The following is a 26,571-nucleotide window of genomic DNA, read 5'->3' on the forward strand; positions in this document are numbered from 1 at the left end:
AGATTTTTTTATCCCTGTTTTTTTTTCCCCGTTTTGACACGTCTACCTTTTGTCGTAGTTCTGAACACTGAAATCTATTTCATGGAGAAATTTAATTCATATCTGGATCTTTATGTCCTCTAGTTTTATTTAAAATATTAGAATTTTATTTGAGATCGGTTTCTCTCCTATAGGATCTACATCTAAGAATAGATATTCATTTCCTAGAAGCTTCAGACGGCGTGATTTTCTCAGTGATTATAATGAATATAGGCCTATATGGATGGACAGATAAACGAATGCGATTTTCACATATACGTGTATTGACCAGTTTGAGGTCGCATGCTGGACATGAACGTATTTTTAAAAATATCGCAGAGGAAATTGTTTTCCTCCGTAAGATCTTCTCTAGCATTTTCAACTCTTACATCGACCATATAAACATTGAATCGTCGGCACATTATTGCGTAAACTGTTGTTGTGGTAAAATGTTTTATGCGTAAACAATTGAAACTTAACACACTACTTCTGACAGAAAAGAAAAGTTTCTTTTTGCAAGTTTTCACAAATCTAGCAAAAAATACGCGTGTAAGAATGACAGACGAAACTAAGAGAGGTTTTTTCTGACAATCGAGGTACTACGGAGGTACCAGGTATATCATGATCAGAGAGAGAAAATTATTTTGAGCATATACATTTATAAAAGAAAAAAAACATTTCAACTCATCATGCTCACGGGAATATATTTGAAAAATGAATTAATTTTTTTTTAAATTCACGAGGACATGAACAAGGACGCTTCACCTCAGCATATTTCATGAACCGCGTGAGCATGAAGCGAAAATTTATTTATCCCATGTTTACCCCTTTATCCCGTGGATATGACTCATTGGATAAATTTTTCATAATCCACAGTTGTGACGTCACAATGGTTTTTGCGTTAGCGCGATGAAGTAAAATAAAATGGAGTCCTATATAAAACAGTGTAAAACATTGGTTGTGAAGTATTAAACATGGGATAAAAAGAATCTCCCATGATTTGTAGTTGGATATGACTTTTATCCAACTCGTTGTGTGTTTTTATCCCCTCGCCAAGGCTCGGGGATAAAAAACACACAACTCGTTGGATAAAAATCAAATCCAACTACAAATCATGGGAGATCCTATATATATGTCATTCTACGATTATTTTTGAAACAAAACAGTTTTCACTATAGTTTTGACGTCAACTGTGGCATTATGACGTCACAATGGAGATATGTAGGTTTACCTAGTTCATGAGAAAATGAATTGTTTTCTAACTTGCAATGAATCTGAAGGAAAAATATTTGCAAATGTAAATATTAAATAGCAAATCACTAAAATTTGTCAAATAAGATAATAGCTAGGATTTTTATATACGGTATATATTGCAGGTACAAGTTCTCTGAAATAACCTATTCATTCAATGTGTTCAAGTGCCTGCCCCCCCCCCCCCCCTTTCCGATACCAAGTCACAATGCAGAGAACTCGATGAGTGTTCAGAGCATGAACAATTTGGCCCTTAGACCACTGTGCACTGGTTTAGAATGTATATACTTATATTGATATAACGGAATGAATATTTTGGAGATGGGGAAATAAAAAAAAAAATGCATATTGTTGTTTTTTGTGTACATGATACTTATAATTATCATTCTGCCATCATTCTGCTCTACGTATGAAATGAGCAACCACCACAAGATTTTCAGGAAAAAATATTTATTAATCTATACGTATTTTCTATAGTTTTTTAACAGATTATGCATATTAAAGGTTCAGCAACAAACCATCAGATTAAAATTTATGAAATCTTTTAATATTTTAGGAAAGGGGGGGGGGGTATTGAAATGCATGTAGCTTAAAAAAGAATGTGATGACCCCACTTCATATTTTAACCATAAGTCACTTATAATAATTGTTACAAAATATATTAATTTTAGGAAAATTCATTGGGCCACAACGCTCACCTGAATAACTTTGGTCCTGCTGTTCTTCACCAGATGATCTTTTTGTAATACCTATTCAGGCCTACCCACGGGGATCATGATTTTAACAATTTAAAATCTACACTACCCTAGGATGTTTCCATATAAGTTTCAGCTTTACTGGCCAAGAGGTTCTTGAGGAGAAAATTTTTAAAGATTTTTCCTATATATTTCAATGTAAAACTTGGATTCCCTATTGTGGCCCCGCCCTACACCCAGGGGTCAAGATTTGAATTCTTTAGAATTGACGCTGCCCCAGGATGCTTCTACAAAAGTCTTAGCTTTTCTGACCAAGTGGTTCTTGAGAAGAAGATTTTTTTTCTATATATTTCAATATAAAAATTGGATTTCCTATTGTGGCCGCGCCCTGCCCCCAGGGGTCATGATTTTAACAATTTAGAATCTACACTACCCAAGGATGCTTCAACATAAGTTTCAGCTTTTCTGGCCTAATGGTTCTTGAGAAGAAGATTTTTAAAGATTTTTTCTATATATTTCAATGTAAAACTAGGATTCCCTATTGTGGCCCCGCCCTTCCCCCGGGTCATGATTTTAACAATTTAGAATTTACACTACCCCAGCATGCTTCCACATAAGTTTCAGTTTGTCTGGCCAAGTGGTTCTTGAGAAGAAGATTTTTAAAGATTTTTTCTATGTATTTCAATGTAAAATTGGATTCCCTATTGTGGTCCCGCCCTTTCCCCGGGGGTCATGATTTTAACAATTTAAAATCTACACTACCCCAGGATGCTTCAACATAAGTTTCAGCTTTTCTGGCCCACTGGTTCTTGAGAAGAAGATTTTAAAAGATTTTTATCTGTATATTTCAATGTAAAACTTGTATTCCCTATTGTGGCCCCGCCCTTCCCCCGGGGGTCATGATTTTTACAATTTAGAATCTACACTACCCCAGGATGCTTCCACATAAGTTTCAGCTTTTCTGGCCCAGTGGTTCTTGAGAAGAAGATTTTTTAATGACCCCACCCTATTTTTGTCTTTTCTTGATTATCTCCCCTTGTAAGGGGGTTTGGCCCTTTATTTTAACAATTTAAACTCTCCTTCACTCAAGGATGCTTTGTACCAAATTTGGTTAAAATTGGCTCAGTAGTTCTTGAGAAGAAGTTGAAAATGTGAAAAGTTTACAGACGGACGGACAGACAGACGGACGGACGGACGGACGACGGACAACTGGTGATCAGAAAAGCTCACTTGAGCTTTCAGCTCAGGTGAGCTAAAAACGGCAACCATATCTTCCTTATAACCCTGATGACCATGGTTGAAATTTTCATATTATGATACCATTAACGTAAGGCAAATTATATGTAAAAATGAGAAAAATTCATAGAGCGGATTTTTTTCATGTACCCTTGCAATCTCTTCCTTAATATTGCCCTTGGCACGGACTTCTTTAAGCAGTCATCTTGGAATTGAACGATACAAGTTTTGTATGTAGGTTGTTGGGATGGCTGTCCAAATATGGCGGATATTTCACGTTCCAGGTCAGAAGCATTGTTTGTACTTAAGATTCGTTGCCTCAATTTATTTTTCAATAACAACCAACAGTTTTCTATTATATTACAATCGGGTGATTGTGCTGGCCATGTCATCGAGTTGATGGCATATCTCTGCTTAAATTCAGTAACAATCCGGACCCGATGAACGGGCGCATTGTCATCTTGGTAAATAAAATTGTCTGTTGGAAAATGCCGGGCTACAACGGGACAAAGTTCTGAATCAAGTATGTCTATGTATTTTTGTACATTGATATTACCATCTACTACACAAATTGTCCCCACACCATTCCAAGTTATGCAGGCCCAGATCATCAAACTTACTTTGACAGGCGGACCAGGACATAAACATTCGGGCATCCATTCTTCATCCGGTGGTCTCCATACATACATTGCTTTCTCCTATTATTACCTTACATTCATCGGTAAATATCACTCTATCCCATTCTCCTTCAACTCTCCACAATCTCTTTCCTCCTGCCCATGGCACACGTTTTTTCTGGTTCTCGTCACGAATACGGATCTTCTTTCTTACGATCCTCCTATGAAAATTATTTTCATACAATCGTCTCTTGACTGTTCTCTGTGAAACAGGAGAATGCCTGCCCTGATTGATAATATCGGTAATGCCAGCTAACGGAACAGTGCGTTTAGTTTTTACAACTCCTTAAAAGTTTCCTAGTTTTACGGTCGTCCATTTTTCGTTTTCTGCCAGTTCTTGAGGCCTTTTCCACCGAACCTCTAGCAAAATAGCGATGGACAACTGGATACACACTGTTCCGAGGAATTTTCAACTCACGGCCTATAGCTGCATATTTTTGTCCTGACAGATATTTGTCAACAATCATTTGTTTCACAGGGGTAGAAAATTCTTTGCATTTCCCCATGTTTACATTCACCTTTTCGTTTTCAGCTGACGTCATATTTTACAATTGACGTCATTGATCGATAGTGGATATTGTTAGCTATCTATAGAAGTAAGACACTTGTATGGTATGATTGTGTAATTGCTAGAAATTTTGTATCTTTTTAATGATTGTTTCAAAATCGTAGCGCTATTTTTACGTTTGTTCATAAATATATGGCACAATACTGTACATGTAAATGAAAATCTGTTGATTTCTCAGATGCTCTCCTATAGCTCCCAGTTTCGTGAACACTCTTGGAGCTGTTGCTAGACCAAACGGCATTGACTGGAATTGATGATGATTGTTGTCTATGCAAAATCTGAGGTATTTTAAATTGGAACGAGTAGAAATGCATCCTTTAGGTCTATTGATGCAACCAAATCTCCTATATTCAAAGCCTGTATTTTTGACTTTAGAGAATCCATTTTGAAATGCTGATTCTGGAGAAAAAAACATTTAACAGTTTCAAATTGAGAATTGAACGGTACCCTCCGTCTTGGTTTGGAACTGCAAAAAAGCTGTTGTAAATCTCCTGACCTTCCTGGGCCTTGGGAACAGTCTTTTGGCATGCTTTTCTAATACTAGTAATAAACTTTCTATTTCTTCTAAAATACATTGTTTTTGAGCAACATTTTGTACATTTATGATTCTTAGTCCTGTCTCTGGAGAATGTTTTAAGAATACAAGTTCGAGTCCTTTCTGGACTATTTTTAAAACCCATCGTCGGATATAATTTTCATCCACTCTTTGTGGTAAAAATGATTTGACAGCATACTTTGGCTAATTTTTTGGTTCTAGTTGAACTTTGAAGCTTACTTCTGGAGACAAAACCCCAAATGATCTTGGACTGAGCTACGAGTTTGGCCTTCGAGAGAAACTTGAGAATTCAACTTTCATCCTCTTCCCAGGCCATGCAGTCTTTGCATTTCTGTTAGAGGAAAACTTTCCCTTCCTTGCAATGGATGAATTCTGTTCTTTCTGCTCTGAAGCGCCAGTTGACTCTTCTCTTTCTTCCAGAATTGGTGTTTGAACCATCTCTCTGCTTTGAACTTCTCAAGTGTTGTGTTTCTTTAGCATCCCGTAAACTCTCTGCACTTGAGTGAAGAATGTCAAAATACTTCCCACAAAAAAGTTAAGGATTAAGAATAGACTACAAGGAGCTTATTTTCAGTTGCTTTGTTTCTAAATGCCAGAAATTCAATGTGAATGGATCTTCGTGCCGCAACTGCACACACTAAGATACGTGAAGTAACATCAGCCATTGACTTAAAGACTTACATCAGTGCTTGAAGGGCCTCCGTCTTGTCCTCATCAGATACTACATTATCCACATATGAGGTAATATGACAGGTCCTCTCTCAGGAGAAGACGAGACTCCTGATCTGTCTCCCACAACTCATTTGTACAAGAATGCAACGTTGGATTATGGAAACGGTAAGAATATTTCTTACCTTTCCTTCCTGCTGTGAAGCTACTGTCCTCAATGTTGTCATCAAGTCGTGGCGTTGTGAAATACTAATCAAAATCTGCAGACGCAACTCTGTACTTCTCATCATCTGAAGCTTTATAAGTACGTATTGCACCTTTATGCTGGAACTCCTCATCTACATTAGTTATGTACCCATCCAGGGGCAAAGATTGCCGTGGGATAGATGATCAAGCGTTCTGACGTATAAGACTTGAAATCCTGATTTTCAGATGCATTCACAGCATCTATTTTTAATTCTGAAGTTACCTTCTTAACAAAATTCTTTCAGTCTACTGTGCATGAATCGTTAGTTTCTGTATGCACAGAACCTGCAGCAGAGTTGTCAAACTCTGATTTATTGTCCTCATCATGGACTTCAACAATATCGTCTTTTAGTGAATTGGTCACGACTGGATTATTGTCACCCCTGTGACTTACAAAATCTTCATCATCCGATTCTCTCTCGTGTTGATCATCTGAAGGTCGAAATCTATCAAACCTCGTGGACCTACTCTCTGAACGTGTAACAGACTGTTTTTCAGACTGTTTATTTGCGCCATGTACTAATCTTTAACTCTGGTGACTATTAAATTTCGTAATAAATTTTCTTGATATTGTTGCCACTGAGTTTCAAAATTCCCCAACATAAAAAGGGGGTAAATTACCCATTTGTGGTGGAAAAAAACCCTATGCCTAATGGCCGCCATTTTGTCTCCCAAGTCCCAACCGAGAGAGGTTGCGATTCTGATACAGCTACGTTTCCCACAGATGTAAGTTCAGGAAACTTGTGAATCAGAACAAGTGTTATTCCCCACAAAGAGAATTTCTGTTGCTAGATTTGACACTGTTGCCAATTTCTTACCAGATTCAGATTTCTTGTGTTTATCACTTTGTTCATTTAGTCCGTTATTCCTGTCAAAGTTTTACAACCTTCACAAAGGAAACGCTTCATTACACACGCCATGTCTGTAACATTCTGTGTCTAATACTGTCATCTCTTTATTACATTTCTGACATAAATTTTACGATTCAGACATCCTTAATCGCAGGCTACCGAAATAATTTAGTCACAGAAGAAAAACATGTGGTTTTTTCTTCCAAGATCTGAACAAAACTCAAGCGGAAGTGCTTGCACATTATGGGCATACACAGTGTATGATACCACAGGAGTGGTCTCAAAAGTTCAGGCAAGATGGTAGGAAGCCCGAGGAAAATGCAAAAAGTTTATGCAGGTAAGTATAGATATTGATGTAAACAAAAGTATCTTTTATTTTCAAAGCCCAGCATTTGAGACATGAAGAAAACACATCACAGGAGCTTGATGCAAAACTATTATCTCACCTACTCTTTACTATCTACAACAATTAAAGTCACTTTAAATATTGATGTTGGATTCAGAACAGTTTTCTTTAGTTCAAAAATTATTCATGTGTATCATTATATTTGTAATTAATATTGATCTTTGTTGTCCAGTAACCAGATTCTGCTTTTGCACAACTTTGATATCTCAGGAATAAGCTTCCTATGACTCTGCAATACAATTGCAATAAAATACAGTAAAAATTATATTCATTTACAAGAATTTAATAATTATATTCATTTACAAGTATTTAATTGTAAATGTGTTTACAGATACATATTATATTCACATAATATTTGGCACAAATCTACCTAACAAACAAGTCTTAACAAATGCTTTTCACTAACAATTTCAAAGTTCAAAGATAAACAGATTTACACTTTGCCAGCTCTGGCCTTTTTTCCAAGTTTGGATTTCTTTGCAGGTGGTGGATCCAAGGGCTCTGCAGAGCGTTTATTGGTCGGAGCAGTGTTTTCTTGCTCTTCAGAACTGTTCTGAAAAAAAAAATACAATCACTGAATTAAAATATGTAGTCTGATGGATACTACATGGTTTTTGCTTCATGGAGATGACCTTTGAAAATAATCTTGGGTCAGAAAAGTGGTCAAGAATCTGAAGAGAAAGAGAGGAGGTAGGGCAGTATACCTCTTCATTTTCCTGATCCTCTTCATTTTGATCATTTTCCTCCTCTTCCTCAGATTCTGGTGAATCTGAATCGTTTTCCATCACAGCATGAATTGTGGCCACATTGATCCTGAAATCTCGGGATGTGCTCATCTTCATATGTTCCATCAGGTTCACCTTCAAATTGGATAATAAAAACATTCAAATTACCTTCAAATTGGATAATAAAAGAATTTAAATTGTTTATAGTTTTTTAAGAGCATTTCCGGTTTTGTATCTAAATTCTAAAAACCATTTTATGGGAGAGCTAATGCAGTACCTTGGACTTTTTTGACAGCTGAATCAAGAACTTTTCAAATGTTTCTATGGAAAAAATGAGGTTTGGAATAAGTCTGGATTCCTTTAACACACGTGCCTGAGGAAAAAAAAAGATCTACAATTTATACCTAATCTGTTTTAACTCATTTCTAATAAGTACACAAGAAAAAAAAGAATAATATCACTATAATGTCAATAATCAATGATATTTGTAGGGCTGTCACGAGTTCCCTAAATAACCAAGAACCGTGGTCCAAGTTGTTCAGTTTGGTTCCATTTTTTCGGATTTCGGTTTGGGTTTGGTTTATATATTAGATCTGTTTAATACAAGAAATGGCGTCGAAATCAAAGGAATGATGACGATAACAGTGATAAATAAACATCACAACTGAAATCTACTTCATTCCATGACAAAACACTTCTCACGGAAGTATTAGATAATTACCAAAACGAGAAGGAATGGTCAGGTTGTGGCTAATAGTAGACCAAATAGTTCTAAACACAGATGTCTAGACGTTCGCATGGTTAAGACTTGTTTCAATGTAAATTTAACATAACAAATAAAAAATTTTCAAGTTAAATTCATGAAATTAAGGTTTAAAATAGATGTAAATAACCGAACCGAAAAACCCGAAACCGAACTGAAAATTTACAGAACCGACCCGATCCGAAAAATTTTGGAACCGTGACAGCCCTAGATATATGTAATTAAAATAATAAGCTGTGACAAGTTTTTCCCATATTCTGTAAAAAAAAAAAAAAAAAAAAAAAAAAGACCCTATATACATGTATTGGTCATATCATACAATTAAACCTAAATCAATGAATCATTTGAATCAAATCATTTCTCTTCCAGATGTAAACCAAGATTGGCAATGGGTTGATTCATGTACATCAAGTGATGGTTTTCCCTTAAGGTTTTCATATCTTGACAATTTTTTGTGGGAAAATGCATCATTGTAACATTGATAGTTGAATAATAATTAAAAAGTAAAGTTTCTTTTGATTTCAGTCTTGTTGGAATTCATACGATTATAATAAAAGCCTATTTCCTCAAGATTTCTAGAGCACTTGCTCCGTGATCAGAAGGTTGTGTGTTCGAATCATGGCCACTACTGACCCAAGTCGATAAAAAATAGGTAGCAACTATTCCTTGGCCAAGCGCTTGGCATTTTGAAGTGAAGGTTGCGGGTCATTGAGGCCCAGTGTCATGGTAGGCTTTGGCACAATAAAGAACCCTCACTGTCTGATGGCCCTGAGTGCCAAGTAAAGGTCTAAATTTGAAGCCCTTCACCAGTATATGGTGATGTCTCTATATGAATGAAAATTCTTGAACGGGATGTAAAACAACATACAATCAATCGATCTTCAAGATTTCTTAGATTTTCTCAGTCAACTTTGTTTAGCTCACTTTTATTCTATTTATGTTTTTGGTTTGTTTCATTTGAAATCAGTTCATTTAATTAAATTGAATTTAATTTCATATGTTACAAGTACCAATATACTCACCAGCATGCTGGTATTTAGTCTGGACTATGATACAGGATGTAAAACAGGTATTTATCAAACCTTTCCAGCATTAAGAGCAGCTGCCTGTTTCTTCTTGTACCTTTTATTTAAACTATAATACATGATGTAAACCTGTACATGTCCACACCAGCATGTTGGTATTTAGTCTGCACTATGATACATAATGTTAAAATAATATGTGTCAAACCTTTCAAGCATTATGAGCAGCTGCCTGTTTCTTCTTGTCCTTTTTATTTAAACTATAATACATGATGTAAACCTGTACATGTCCACACCAGCATGTTGGTATTTAGTCTGCACTATGATACACAATGTTAAAATAATATGTGTCAAACCTTTCCAGCATTAAGAGCAGCTGCCTGCTTCTTCTTGTCCTTTTTCCCTTTATCCACATTCTGTTGAACCTGCTCACTTTCTGTTTGCTAAGAAATATAAGATACTTGGTTATTGTTAAAGTTATGATAAACCAAGAACAGGAAATCAGAAGCTTTTATTTTGGGTGTTAAATCCAAAGATTTCTATGCTCATCCTAAACAAAAAATACTTTACCCACAATGAAACCTACATTAGTATTACAATTAATTCAGAAAGATGCTTTAATTTACGAAAGAAAAATTCTTAGCTTTAATAACTAAGAAATACTACTACATGTGGCTAGCTCACTAAATGATACCCCTCACTACACTTTATTTTTCCCTGTATTCTTAACCTCACATCAAGAACTTTGGATCAGTCTCAGGAAACATTATCTGGTTATAAACAACATTATTATTAAATTGTATACACAAATGTGTCTTCATGACAAGTTTACTTCTACAAGTGACGTTAACTAGCCAACTTGACCCGAGTCATGGTCCATGGTCATACCACACCTCAAGGTCATTAACAATCCATGTATGAGCTTCAAATGTGAACCTAGATGCAATTTTACTGACAAACAGACATACAAAGTGATTACTGTATACCACTTGCAGTGTTATTTGCTGGGGAGGAGTACCTGTATGTATGTGATCATTCCGTAGCAGTACTGAGTTAAGTGGGTACCAATCAATTTGACAAGCTTCTCAAACCTGGATGACAAATGACCAGCCTTTAGCTGATAGAGATTCAGATACTGAAAAATAACAAAATACAACCTTAAAACAAAATCAGGCAGTGAACAGTCTCAAACATGTGCTTGTTATTTGATTAATTTCTTGCATATTTCCCCCTTGAGTTCTGTCAATATTGCCAAAGTGACAAGACAGTCCTGATAACTGTACTGGTGTAAAATTTTGTAATTAAATCAAAGCAATCACCACTATTCATAATACTGGTTAGATACAGTAGAAATGGTTTACATGTACAACGCATGCAGGAATATATGCTTAATAAATATTGGTTAAAGAAAAAATATTTTAATTTCTGAGAACAAAATATAAGGATTCTTAGCAAATTCAACAGTTTATAGAATGACGTAAATTTGCTGCTAAACAGTCTGAGACTAGAATTTCAAGATAATTTTACAATCTGTGTTCAGTTAGAAATAAATAGAGAACAGCTTACATATTTGACCACTATGGTGAGGGTTCCATACAGCCTAGTAGCCTGTTTGACAATGTTCTCCATACAAACACCCACAGGTATGGCAGATTGGACCAGTTCATGGAAGGCAGTGACCAGTATACCTAACCTGGTACAGATACTTCTCTCGTGACCTTCCTTCTGGGTCAAGTCTATCTCTGCTTCATCTGGAGCCAAATAAACTTAATAAATGACTACTGAGAGTAGATAATCTCTACATACAAACTTAATAAATGACTACTGAGAATAGATAACCTCTACATACATTGAAAATGATCTATAACATTAGGTTTCATTAACTAGGATTACAGGTACAGGTACGTGTTACAGTATAACATTGTTTAAGCAAGTTTGAGATTCATATTTTTTATGCAGACATCTTTACTTCTTTCAAAATTCATTGACAAATCTTATCACATAACCAAAATAAAATGGGAGGTTCAAAAATAATTTCTATGTCCTACTACATGAAATTGAAACTCATACATGCACATGTGTACTTTGTACATGTTTATGTCCTTTTCATTCACAAAATTAGCACACAAACTGACCGCTAGCCTGTCCAGTCTCTGCCCTGAGCCTAGCCACCACCCACTCTGTATCGTCCAGTTCCCTCTCCACCTGTTGTAATACTAAATTCAGAAGGACAGGAGCCGCTGTTCTGTGCGTCACTAAAGAAAAGTGGGTCTTATCTTCTACCTGAGTCTCCTTTAACAAATAATTAAGGATGTTTACAAAAGACCCAAACAATATTAAGTAAGCTTTGTTTCAGTGCCAACTGAGTTAATCCTGTTTTACAATCAACAACATCTACTAAAGGTTCCTAATACTAAAACACACCTGGTCTATATCCCCCAGCTGACTGTGTACATCTTGAGAAAGGTCCCTTAACAAAGGTGGACAACTCTTAACCTGCTGAGTGAAGGCCAACAACAAGGAGAATAGAAGTTTGCAGGTAGGAATATCATCTGAAAAGAGAGTTGTTTTTTGTAAATACAGTAAAACTTGTTGAATCCGGATGTTGTGCATTCCGGCATGTTGTTCAGTCCAGCGTAATATTTTAGTCCCGAGAGTTTTCTCTATAATTTATGTTTAATAAATGTTGTTCAATCCGGATCTTGCCTATTCTGTAAACCGGCCGCTATTTAAAGAACTAACTGCTCATAATTAGTACAAATTTTCTCCTCTAATCCGGCCACTTATTTTTACCTGAGCCCGCTGGTCATTAGAGAAGTCTAGCATGGGGTAATTATTGTCCTGTTAATGATCTATCCTGTGTCGGCAGTTTAGATTTTAACAAGGGTGATGAAAAAACAATCATTAATGGCTCAAGTAAGGCGAGGAAACTGACAAAGAACAAGTGATAGTGATGGTTGTGTGTAGCATGTCTGTAGAAAAATTTGGAGACTTATTCATGACCTCCTTTCTACTTTCGTTTTGCGTGCACGACGTGCAATTCGAATTACTTCCCTTTTTGTCGCTAGTTTGCAACGACCACAACAACAGACGATTTTGGTCCAATATTCACTATAACATTTGATATTCACAAATACAGTGTCTAAATATTCAAACATATCAATTTTAAAAGAAAAAAAAATTAATAAGGAATCTGTCCCTCACAAAATAATATTTACAGCTAGGATGAGGTTTTGGAGTGCGTTTAAAACATTAAACGATTTTCTAATTTAATAAATGACCAAGAGATATATTTTATATTCCATTACTGAATAAAAAAACTTAAACAGAAATGAAAATTCTGAAGAACAAACAGAGTTCAAAACAAAAGAAATAGACGATTTTTTTCAAATGAAACATAAGAAATGACACATTTGATCAAGTATTTATTTACCACTCTTTGTTAATATCTATGTAATTTTTAACTTGCTAAACGGTTCAATTTTCTCCAATCCGGATGTTGTCTAATCCGGCCAAAAATTTTGGAACCACTGGTTGCCGGATTAGACAAGTTTTACTGTATTAGTATATGTTATAAACACACACAGAAAATAAATTTACATGTACACATATATAATTGTAGACTAGTCTTGAACTCACCAATACTCTGCTCTGTGCAGATTTTGTGAACCCAATCTAAGACTTTCTCAAACTGGTTCCCTGAGCTGTACAGCTGTTTACACAGAATCTGAATAATTCCCAGCAATAACTGGACCTCTTTCATGTTCTTATCTTCACTTTCTGATTTCAAAATGTTCATAACCAGTCGCTGAAAAAATATGAAAATGATTAAATCATCTTACGGCTGAAGGTAATAGGACATATACCATGTACTACTCTTTTGTGGTGTAGATGCTTTATGTGAATTTCAGAAGTATTTCAACAAATACAAATTAACTTAAAGCCACACCATTCATTGCAATAAATTTACCTGGTACTTTTTAATATGACTGTAAATAACTTCCTGGAGATCTTCCGATTCATCAGCATCCACTACAAAATGCCACATACACATTTAAATACTCACAAATTATCCCTGTAAACAGTACTTTCATAAAGTAAATGTACATGTACATATACAGTGCAAGTCTTTACATTTAAATACCAATAAGAGATGGAAATTTAAATTAATCAAGTTCGTATGCATCTACATGTGTACTTCAACAAAACAATACAGTTCTGAACTAATGAAAACGGTAACAACATTTAAAAATTCGAATTAAAAAAAAACATTCCAGCATCAGGAATGTGAATATGTATATATTACAATCAAATTGTGTAATCCATTTACCCATCTCACAGAGACAGTGACAGAACTGGTCAGCGTAACGCTGGGATGTAATGGTCATTATCCCCACCAGTCCCTCTAGACACTGACCACTGATATATTTAGACTTGTCCCTCTTCCCCTCCTCCTCAGGCCGCTGATTTTCTGTGTAGTACGTGATGAATATTCTGAAACAGGAGTTCAACTCTGTCAATGCCTAATTCAATGCATCTTTTTTCCAAGGTGAATTGATAGTATGGATGAGAGTAAGCTGGTACATTTGTCAGCCTAAGTTTAATTCAAGCATAAGAAGTCTATTAATATCAGACTCAAATTTCATGATTGGAATCATGAATACTGTTCAGTATAAACACCATTTCCATGTATATTCCTTGTGCTTAATCTGCAAATTGTTTTAAGAAAATACATGTAAACCTACATGTAAATGATTCCCTTACTAACATTTTTCTTGTTTCTTACTTGGCCAGACAGATGAGATGTTGGAGAATCTTGGATTTATCACTACCCTCTGCCCCATCACATGCCCCTTTCTCCTGGACCTGATGAATTTTCTGCAAAGCCACATTGACAATATGTCTCCTGAAGTCCATGTCATCTCTCAAAATTTTCAGATTTTCTGCTAAACTTGGTGCAGTTTCACTGAAATCATCATGAACAAATTACATGTATTGTACTACAGATTGATTTAATGAAAACTTACCGATAATACTTTTAAAAGTAAAAATGTTTTCAATTTTCATTTTAACAGTTTACAGAAAGAAGAAGGAATTATGTTTATCCCTATATATATTTTTTTTTACCATGGAAAATATATTTAAGTGAAGTCGTAAGAACATTACACCATTAATGTCTCAAAACAATGTGCCCATTCAATAACATTGGGATACCCTGCCTACCTGATGAGTGCCCTCAGGATCTCTGTGGTCCCCCTGATGGACAGAAGGCTGAGGGGCATCTTGTTTCCTGTGGGAGGCTTTCCTTTCTTCCCAGCACTAGAGGTTGCTTTTTCTTTCAACACCTCACTCAGTTTCTTATAATTCTTAAACAAATGTAAAATCTGCTGCAAGCTAGACTCGCTACAATCAAAATGATTTTTTTTTTAACTTTTGGAAGCAAAACAGAACTTCTTAGGAATATTTTCATATCCTTAATTTTTCAATTTGCAGATAAACTATCAAAAATTTGACTCTTGAAGAAAAATCTGACATTTGATAATAGACTCTCAATTCTGTATTTGTACAGGTCAGTGTTGTAAATTGTTTATAAACACAACACAACCCAGTGCTGCTAACTACCTACACTCGTCAGTATTTATGATTTGGTACTTTTTTACTGTTCCTAATTACCTATATTGCCCAGTGTTGAATGTGTACTCCATTAACGACTCATAAATGCCCAGAACCAGTATGGAGAATATGTTATTTTTTACCCCAACACTGTTAGCTAGAGAATAGTCAGCTGATTTGTCCTGTCAACATAAAATTTTTCACTTTATTTTGGCAAGGATATTAATATATAGATGTATATACTTCAAGTCAATTCAATACATATAATGTTTATTGTTAAACCCATTTGTTTTTCTACAATTATCAGATCCCTTTGTGAATTAAGATGCAAAATTCTTCCAGCTTAAAGTTTAGGATGCTTTAACCTACCTATTGATTGACATGTTAAAAGAGTTCTGAGTTATTTATGTGATATTGATAATGTTTAACAAATGTAAACCAGTTCAAAGTCCTCCATCTCTGACTTAATCATTCTGGTGACGAGGGATTCCATCTTATCCTCCAGTTCCTGTTGTGTGTGATTAGAGTCCTCCATTACTGTGTCGTCATGGTCCCCATTCAGCTGACGACGAATGTCACTAACCTTAATCAGACAGAGCTGGATACAACAGATTAGGTGAGCCTACAACAATCAGACAGAGCTAGATACAACACATCAAGTGAGGCTACTACATTCAGACAGAGCTGGATACAACACATCAAGTTAGCCTATTACAATCAGACAGAGCTGGATACAACAAATCGAGTGAGTCTACAACAATCAGAGAGATAAACGTCACGAGGTAAGAACAAATTTAAAGAGATTTGATTCAAAAATAAGAGTGTTTTAAAGAACATGTGTCTGTCTGGCAGTTTACTTGAGATTGTCTCTAAGACAGGCAGACAAATATGGACTGATAAGTGATTTCTCTAGACTTGGAACAACTCAGATTGAAAACTATTTATTAAATCAACCCTCCAGTTTTTCTCTGTAAGAACACAGCTCTCAATGTGGCTGAACTACAGAGGGAACCTTGGATGGCTCAACCTCTATAGACACCATGGAGACCTGTGACCCACAGAACCCAGAAAAACCGGGTCAACTGAGTAAGGAATCATCACCGTAGTTCTCAATTCATGTAAATAAATGTAAACTAATGGCAATCGATAACACTTGTATAAATAATAAGCAACAATGTTAAGATGCAATACAAAATAATTTCAGACAATTTTTCAGAAAGGCACCAAAAACAATTTTCTACTATTCTGAGTCTAAACTCTATTCTATTTTGGAGGAAGTGCATGCGATAACAATGTACAAAGCAACAGTGTTTAAAGATAATGAAATTAGAATTCTATGTCAATGACTCAAGCTGAACCTTTTTACAAATTTAAGAGTATACATCTATTTGATCTCTTCAATTTTGAGGATTTTTTAATCTAAATTCTGGGGAAAAGTTTGTCATTATATACATGTATTTTTGTTAAATAATTGTGGGTTAGAATTTTGATCATAACCTGTACAGGTACAATAACATCAGTATGCACATGCTTTGATAAATCTATGTGTATTATTTGACTGACCAGTGGTTCAGCTAGATATATCTGGTCTCCTTGAGCAGTGATGCAGAGATCAAGCTTTATGGGGGGATTAACATCTTCAGTGGGCTCATAGTACTTTTTCAACTGTGAAGAGATTTTTGTATAGAATTTATACATAATTATTTGTATTCATATAATAATAAACTATCAATCGTCAGTGTCCTATATGTTTTCTAGTACCTGACTTAGAAGAATTTCCAAAACCGACCCCATTATTTGTGTATTTTTACACAACGCTTCATAGATTCCCTGTAAACATATGAAGAAGACAGATAAACTTTTTTTACATTCATTGATTAAACATGAGTATTTTTCTATACTGTAAATTGATCACTTGCTTATTCTTTTTTGTTTTACATGCCTGGTAGAACATGAGCCTAACGTCAGCTTGCTGAGTGAGGACTCGTCGGAGATTTCCCATGATTTCTAAACACAGTGCCTCATTACTGGCGGGATTGTACCGAACATGGATGTCAGCTTGTACCTATAAACAACAAAATTAATACTTATACACACTGAATCTACAACAAAAATAGAAATGCACCTTTCAATTTTTGGAGTTTTTAAATATAACAGTAAAATAAAGTTATCTTGGAACAACAATGACTGTACATAGGCATGCATTGTGACACATACACTGTATCAACCATGCAAATAAACTATGGTTTTCTTTCAAAATTTGTTAAATACTCTTTGGGTTTGTATTCTCATAAACATATTGAGTAACACAAAATTAACCTTGTACAGTAAAATGCTCTAAAAAACTGTATCAGGTAAAATACAGAACACATGCAAAATAAAACTAAGCATTTCGGAATGCAATACAGTGGCGCCGCGTTTATCCGGACACCATTTATCCGGACGCTTCACCTTCCGGACGATATTTCTGGGGAACCGATTTTTTCCACGTTATTCTGTTTCATTAATCCAGAAATTCGCGTTCCGTATCCGGACGGTCGATTTCTACTACAAAACGTAATAGTTCGTTGAAAAAATGACTCGTTTATCCGGACAGTAATTTTTCAAGAAACGGCTTTTTCTCACCCATCTTGCAGTAGTGTTAATTGTTGTAAAAACATTGGCCATGTAGTCAGTTTAAAGGCGGTTACCTGTGACCTACAGACAAAAGCGTCTATAATTAATCTATGTGTTTACCCCAATTAAATCACACGTCTATTATGAAACTCGAAGAATTTCGCTTACACTGTGCATTATTTAAATTATAATCTGTTCAAAATCATATTGCTAACCGTATATACATCGGTAAATTCATGAGAATTTTGGAGAGTTGTAAATAAAAAGAACAATAAATTACGAGCGATTTCGTAATGGTCTTGATCATGTTGACTGTTAGTTTAAAATATGATTTTCTATTTCTAAAAACGTAAATGTATTTGAAACGCTTTTTTCTACATTAGGCAGAACAGAAATATCTTTCTATTTAATGTACTACCGTCTATAAACATACGTTACTTTAGAAAAGAAATATAAAGCTGGCGTTACGTATAGAAGTTGATTACGTTTTTTCAAGGTATTTTTTGTGATCGAAATTCAAACTTAGAGTCTTTAGAAAAAAATAATTGATAATCATTAAGATTGCTTGTGTTTATGTTGAATGTTTACAATACTTTCACTGATTGTGCGTGTTTGAGATAGCTTGAAGTGTTCAGTTACTATAGTAGCCCTGTGTAAAGAATATACGGGAATATACAGGGTTAGTTTATATTTGAACATTTTCAATGATGATGCTGAACAGTTCTGTCATATTATATGAGCTCTAATAATTATAAAAGATAGTGAAATAAAACAACAGTAGATCAAAATTTTCTCAGCTCATGAATTCACGCCAAAAGAGAAGGCGAATAAAATAGCCTGCGTTAAAAAAGGTCTCAGCATAAAATTACCTAGTATCAATTTTTTTATCGCATAAATTACATTTTAATATATTTTTTTCTTTACTTAATTACTTCTTTTAATTACTTCTTTTAAAGCTAAAAAATAAAAAGTTTAAACCAAAATATCAGTTTTTTTTCCCTTTGCCTTTACATTTGATACCAGTATGTGCATATACACATGCTTGGAGAAGGTTTTTTTTTAAGAAGTGATTCACTTATCCGGACGATTCATTTATCCGGACGTTTTCGTTGGGAACGGAGGCGTCCGGATAAACGAGGCGCCACTGTATTATGTTAATAAAAAATTGTTTACTAAACTATAAAACAAATATATTGTATCTACTGATTCTACTCTACTGTGAAGGGAAAACAAAATGCCAATAACATTAAAGGCCACACCTCAGACAGTTTCATGATCTTCTCCATCTAATAAAGTATTGTAAATCCAAAGAAAAATTTTGGCATTGCAAACTGACTGAAAACATTTAAAAATGTGAACTGAATTCATACATGTACTATAACTATCAAATCTATTCCAAAACTTAAATTTTCCTTCCTTTTTTTTTCTCACTGTCAATAAAGCTGGTAAACACATGTAATTGGACAAAACAAATTTACCTGACTTGATGAGAACTGCTGACTAGCTTGACTGGATGGCATTCCACCAAGAATACGGAAATTTTTCAGGAACATCAAAAACCCATACACACCTATCTTTCTGGAGTCCAATTGCCTGAAAATATTATGCAGATCTTAGCATACACTTTCATTTCAACATGTAATCCTAGATTTCTAGCCTAGTTAAATAAACTCTAGTATACTACCTTGAGAACATGGCTTTCCTGAGGACGAGAATGAGCGAGTCTCTCAGTGACATACTGAGCTTCAGTAGAGGGTTGATAGCTTTCAGTAGTCCCTCAGCAGCTGAGGGGGTGAGGAACGCCAGGTAGTCAAATGTCTCCCGGACCTTAGTGGAGGACTCCAAGAGCCTCTGGGGAGCTGACATCACTGTGCTGGACAGCAGTTCTATAAAAAAAAGATCTCAGACGGATTCTTCATCAAGACTGACAGTCCATCTTCACAAACTGAATGAGTAGAAAAATTGGAATGTCATAAAATACCTAAGTAATGGCTGACAGGTGATGTTGCCTTTGTAACAACCCTGTTAAAAATCTGCTCTAAAATTTCAGCTCTCACCATATCATGAGCCTAAAAAAATAATTGGGAAAATCTTCACATATAAAATATTCAGATTTTTTTTGTTACAAACTTTATCTTGCATTGTATAATCCATAAAACCCAAGGAATACCCTTGTGATGTGATTACATCATACAACCAAGCTGTAGATCATTACTTTGTGATGTTATGGTGAAAGTCTTACTTTGAATGTGTGTAGTAGGATCTTGCTCCCCAGCTGACAGGCAGAGTGGGAGGGGCCTGTCTGTATGCTCCCTGTCTCTATGCGACCAAAGGCACCCTTTGGACCATAGGCATCCATTAACCCAAATCCTAACTGAACCAAGCCTTGAATCACATGGTCCCAACCATGTTTGCTAAAATTGAGTTTTAAGAATATTTCAATCATACACAAGTTTTTTTACAACAAACTTCTATATATTAATTTCACTCTGTTGCAAAATATAAAATGGATGATCACTGGGTTAGAAAAACAAAGACCACTTTGAAAAAAAAAACAACTTAGGAGCATCCATTTATAGCTGTTGAACTACCCTTTTGTTCCGTATCAACATTATAATTATATAGGCACTGTACATGTACTATGTAGCAAGTTTTCATGATCTCTAAGCATACCTGTTCTGTATTGTTGACAGAACATACTCCTGTACATGACATGTATCTGGAACAATCTCCCGAACCCAGCTGGACTGCTTCTGTTTCTCACTGTCTTTAAAACTCTTGATAATTGTAGCTTTCAGCAAATCAAATATCTGAAAAAAGATCATTCAAAATACAATCAGGTTTAATAATCTGGTGACAATTTCAATAATTTGATGAATATACATGTATTTTCATTTTTCTGAACAAATTGAGAATGAACTTGAGCTCCGATAATAAAAATATAAAATAATAAAATAATTGGTTGGAAAAAACTCACACATAACTACATATATATGTATATGTGTATTTCATTTCAATACAAGAAACTCCTCATTGATTTGACCAGTTTGCATGGGACAGTTTATATAAAATTTGATCAATTGAAATGTTGATTGTTGTGATGCTTCATTGAGGGTCCTAAGAGACAATGTTCTGAGCACATTGAGTTATACATGTATGTATGGGAATGAGTTTATCATAACTTATTTACTAAGCTCATCAAACAAAATACTGAGATAGAAGCATACCCATGCAAATCATATCAATTCAAAAGGGACAGTAGGTGAAAGTCAACATACATGTACATTTTAGTATTCAAAATGTTACAATTCATAAGGTACAGTGAGGTGAAAGTCAACATACATCTTAGTATTCAAAATGTTACACACAAATTCATAAAACATGAAATTTGAAGTTAATTAAATATATACTACACAAAATAGAGGTGAACACCACTATAATTTTCCATTATAAGTCAAATGTCAAGGCCAAAATCTTTTCAAATGGTGGTATTTGAAAATAATCATCTTGGATTTAGCCGTGTGTGATGTTTTAAAAAGACATTTATGAGAAATGAATAAATCTTTTTTGTTTACTAATAGGTCAAATGTTGAGGTCAAGGTCATCTCATTAAAACATTTCTTTCTGGTTACTTATTTGTTAAAGTTGACGATTATACTATGAATGTATGTCACCCAGAACAAATGCAACACTTATACAAAATTGATGGACAAACAAATGACCATAACCAATCCATCCTAAATTAAATATCTCACCTGGCCTTCAAATCTGTGAATTCTGGACAGTGAGAGTGACAAAGCGAGTACAAAGGGAGCTAAGACTCGGGATGTATCAGACTGGTTACTCTACAAAATAAAAGCACAATGTAATACACCATATAAATTTTATATGGTAAACACAATGTAACACACCACATATAAATTTTATATGGTAAACACAATGTAACACACCACATATAAATTTTATATGGTAAACACAATGTAACACACCACATATAAATTTTATATGGTATACACAATGTAACACACCACATATAAATTTTATATGGTAAACACAATGTAACACACCACATATGAATTTTATATGGTAAACACAATGTAACACACCACATATAAATTTTATATGGTATACACAATGTAACACACCACATATGAATTTTATATGGTAAACAATTTAATACATCACATATAAATTTTATATGGTAAACACAATGTATATCACACCACATATAAATTTTATATGGTAAACACAATGTAACACACCACATATAAATTTTATATGGTAAACACAATGTAACACACCACATATAAATTTTATATGGTATACACAATGTAACACACCACATATAAATTTTATATGGTAAACACAATGTAACACACCACATATGAATTTTATATGGTAAACACAATGTAACACACCACATATAAATTTTATATGGTATACACAATGTAACACACCACATATGAATTTTATATGGTAAACAATTTAATACATCACATATAAATTTTATATGGTAAACACAATGTATATCACACCACATATAAATTTTATATGGTAAACACAATGTAGCACACCACATATAAATTTTATATGGTAAACACAATATAACACACCACATATAAATTTTACATGGTAAACACAATGTAACACACCAAATATAGATTTTATATGGTAAACACAATGAAACATGCCACATATAAACTGTATATGGTAAACACAATGTCACACATCACATATAAATTGTATATGGTAAACACAATGTAACACACCACATATAAATTTTATATGGTAAACACAATGTAACACACCTTATATAAATTCAATATGGTAATATTCTACTGTCTTCTTTAGTTTTAATGAATTTGGCATGCAAGTAATAACGGTATTTAGTTTGTAACATGTGACTTGTATATCATATATACATGTATATATTTTAAGATAACTGTGTATTACTAACCTTAAGAAACTTGATAAATTCTCTGCCCAGTTCCTGGTCCATACTGATGGCAAAGTTGATATGGAGTATTATAGTCCCCTCTGTTTGTCTCAGGGTCTCCACACTGAAGTTATCTCCCTCTAAAAGATCTTCACTACAACAAATCCATGATATAATTAACACTACACCAAATCTGTGAAACAATAAAAACTCCTCTTGGCTATACATGCTGAAAGTAAGAAAGTTTAGAGCAGACAAACCTGAATTCATTAGGATCATGGTCCTTATGTGTAGCATCTTGCTCTATGAAGTATTTTGTAACACCATCAATCACCAGTTTCTTGTGACCCTATAAAGCACATTAGTTTGAAAATGTATGTATTACAATAAATGTATTTACCAATAATTTTTTTCTTTATCAAACTTTAAGAAAAATCAAATATCGAAATCAAATACATGTGTATCTGAAAATCAAAGAAATGGACTTACAACAATGTAATGCAAAAAATAACACGAAAGCACAAGAATGTTATACCTTGTTAGAGAGTAGTAAGAGTTGATAAACAAGGGCAGGTAAATCTGCCAGTTCTAACTCCTTTATCATCCTGATGATCTTCTCCAGAACAAACTTGACTTCCTCACTAGTCAGTGTGATATCCTTAAACATGGCGGCTAAATGTAAGACACTCTTAGTGTTCCACCTGTTAGAGAATCAATGAATCAGAATGATACTTAATTATCCCCATAGGACACAAGGCTGTGAAACATTACAATACTAACTTATCCTCTCTGTGCCCCATATGACACGAGGCCGTGAAACATTACAATACTAACTTATCCTCTCCGTGCCCCATAGGACACAAGGCCGTGAAACATTACAATACTAACTTATCCTCTCCGTGCCCCATAGGACACAAGGCCGTGAAACATTACAATACTAACTTATCCTCTCTGTGCCCCATAGGACACAAGGCCGTGAAACATTACAATACTAACTTATCCTCTCCGTGCCCCATAGGACACAAGGCCGTGAAACATCACAATACTAACTTATCCTCTCCGTGCCCCATAGGACACAAGACTGTGAAACATTACAATACTTACTTATCCTCTCTGTGCCCCGCAGGACACATGAGGCCATGAAACATAATGATAAACAAAGAAATTCATTAATTTCCAAATATGTACAAGTAACTACACTTTTCAAAGTAATTTTATTTTACATCATTTAAGAGCCTTCCCTTCTTTCTAGGGCTGTCATGAATCTAAAATTTTTCTGACTGGTTAAGTTATGTATTAATCTGGTTTCAGGTTTTTATGGTCTTTTTACTATTCTAAACTTTTTCTTGAATTAAACTTAGAAAAACTTTCTTACTCACTCTAAAATATTACATTATGCTTATGATCAAGTTTTGACATTGATGCTTAGATCTACTAGGCCTACTGTTAGCGACAACCATGGCCACTCTTGCTCAATTTCCATAATCATCCACTCCTTTCTAGTCAAGTGCTCTGTCATGGATGAAGTAGATTAAGTTAAATATTTCAGTTGTTATGTTTTAGCTTTACACGCTTTGATCATATCAGCGCTACTTATCTAAAAAGAAAGTGGGTGAGAAAGAGAGGTAGAAACTCAAATCTTTTTTTCAAAATTTGATAGAGAGTCTTCAAAAAAATAAGTCTTGAACAGCTTACTTGCAGGAACAGAGGCTGTTGATGACATGGTTTTTGTATTTCTCTCCGCTCAGACAGCTCTCACCAAAGGACACCGTCTCCTCTACAGACAGGGCTGACAGAATCTTGGGTAGTAGTGCAAGGCCTCTGTTAGAAAAGGAATAAAGCAGGTTGTTCAAGCTTCTATAGTTAGCATCATCAAGCTAATGATATACAAAGGAAAAAATTTGATACAGGATGGTTGTTCCCACTGAAGCATTCCTGATTATGTATGCACCAGTGGGAAGCTTGTAATGGTATAATATTCTCTGTCCATTACTTTCCACACTGGATAGACCCTGCTTTAACCATGTCTATGAACAAGGAGGAGATTTCTGCCAGAGCGTTGTTGTTTAATGTGTCAGCCTGCAAATAAAATTGTACAAATAATTACAGGGTAAGTTATTGGCACATATCCTGATTTCAACATTTTAAAATTATATTGAGGGTAATGACACTTTAATAATTATTTGGAGATATTTAAGGAAGTGTATTGATGATTATTGATAAAGACTTGAAAACAAGCTCTATCTTATACGATATATTTTCATATATAATTAGACATCATGTATTATACTCAAATGTCTTTGAAAGAATACATGTAGAAGTATTAAAAAAATCTTGAATCAAAAATACTTAGTACATTTACATTGATAAGAGGAAATACATGAGTACATCAGTATTTGCTAGAGTAGTAGCAAGATATTTTGATACAAGACAAGAGATTAATATATTAATTCCGTGTGCAGGTAATTTTACATCATTACTCTTTAATATCTTTGTACCTCTATCAACAGCATCCCTGTCAGATTTGAAGCCAGTTTACTTGACAATTCATTTTTCTCCAGAATCTGAATACATCTTTTATAGAGTTCAACACCTATCTTCTTGCTTCCTGGATCACTTGCTGAAGCTAACATAAAATATGAGGTAGTTCAATACACATTTTGTGACAAAGCATTAATTCCATGAAAAAGTAATCATAAACATTGTCATTGAATATTCAAGAAATTACTGAGATACAAACCTTGTAGAACGGTTCTTATGAGAGTTATAGCATCACCCTTTTCCCTGCACAGTCTTTTTGCTATGGTGTCAATGATCTAAAAAATTAATAAACAACTAGAAATATATTTCCATAGGACATGAATGCCCTGTCCTAGGTACATTTGTATTGCAACATAAAAGAAATATACGAATCTTTATATTTTTTTTATACTCAAAACTGATACCTTCTGTACAGTTTGTAGTAATAATTCACCTTATCTATCATCCAACAGTAAACAGTTTCATTGTTTTAAGTTCAATCTCTCATATTAAGCAAATTTTTATAAATAATCCTCTAAAGACCCATACAAATACTGTAATTAATCCCTCATATATATGCATATCATGCAATAATCAGGATATACCGGTCTACTGATAAAATCACACATCTCCAGACACACCGATTGGACAAGTTACTTTTTCTAACCAGTATGGAAAATTGTGAAAATTGAAGAAAAATGTTCATAAATTCATTTAATGAACTCTGTGATTTTTTAAGGGCTCAGTCACACTTCATCAGTCATCGTTAATGGACTAGAGTGATTGGGACTGGGTTACATACAGTAATGGCTTTATTTTCATGATTAAAATATGAATTCGGACAAGTAATAATTGTTGGTAACTTGTCTGAAGGACAAGTGGATATTTTAGCTTATGTTGAGCCTTGTACCAAACCTGGAAAACATCCTCACCTCTTTCTCTGGTATTTTACACAGAGTCTCAGCAACACCCTTCACATTACCCTCCTCGGCCTCATCTATGATACTATCCATTCTCTCTTGTTTTAATCTGACAAGAAAAAGTGTTTTATATTGTTAATTTAATTAACACTGAATACAAAAAAAGTGTTTAATATGTGTTATGTTTGTTATTTATTCGTTGTCGTTTTTTTCAAATACTGTTTACTGATCCTATGATAAGTTAAGTTCTTGTAATTTCAACAGTCATTTAGCAGTGATTGAC

General features: G+C 34.4%; 1 protein-coding gene across 1 annotated transcript; it reads right to left on the reverse strand.

Moving 5' to 3' along the window:
* Positions 1–7,504: 7,504 nt before the first annotated feature.
* On the reverse strand, positions 7,505–26,381 carry LOC133193051 (Fanconi anemia group I protein-like). Its single transcript, XM_061329045.1, has 32 exons — positions 26,301–26,381; positions 25,589–25,664; positions 25,347–25,474; positions 24,842–24,927; positions 24,544–24,669; positions 23,384–23,549; positions 23,109–23,197; positions 22,870–23,002; positions 21,668–21,757; positions 20,586–20,722; positions 20,155–20,326; positions 19,894–19,981; positions 19,597–19,798; positions 19,391–19,505; positions 17,239–17,361; positions 17,058–17,126; positions 16,860–16,961; positions 15,736–15,918; positions 15,357–15,478; positions 14,907–15,086; positions 14,470–14,649; positions 14,014–14,177; positions 13,654–13,715; positions 13,323–13,491; positions 12,108–12,235; positions 11,819–11,975; positions 11,250–11,434; positions 10,702–10,818; positions 10,040–10,126; positions 8,176–8,271; positions 7,878–8,033; positions 7,505–7,726 (listed from the first exon to the last, which is right to left on the reverse strand). Exons 1-32 carry the CDS (start codon positions 26,379–26,381, stop codon positions 7,607–7,609), a joined length of 4,089 nt encoding a protein of 1,362 aa, XP_061185029.1. The 3' UTR covers positions 7,505–7,606.
* Between the last annotated feature and the right edge of the window lie 190 nt (positions 26,382–26,571).

Source organism: Saccostrea echinata, unplaced genomic scaffold (assembly GCF_033153115.1).
Source record: "Saccostrea echinata isolate AGI-Se365-2 ecotype Australia unplaced genomic scaffold, CSIRO_AGI_Sech_v1 ptg000001l, whole genome shotgun sequence".
Lineage (NCBI taxonomy): Eukaryota > Metazoa > Mollusca > Bivalvia > Ostreida > Ostreidae > Saccostrea > Saccostrea echinata.

Bases quoted from the DNA above. Each gene is read 5' to 3' on its own strand.
- LOC133193051 (XM_061329045.1), bottom strand. From the start codon at position 26,381: ATGGATAGTATCATAGATGAGGCCGAGGAGGGTAATGTGAAGGGTGTT. The intron at 19,506-19,596 runs GTAGTATACTAG...TAATATTTTCAG, and splicing joins AGGAAAGCCATGTTCTCAAG to GCAATTGGACTCCAGAAAGA. The intron at 17,362-19,390 runs GTAAATTTGTTT...TGTTGTTTATAG, and splicing joins AGCAGTTCTCATCAAGTCAG to GTACAAGCTGACATCCATGT.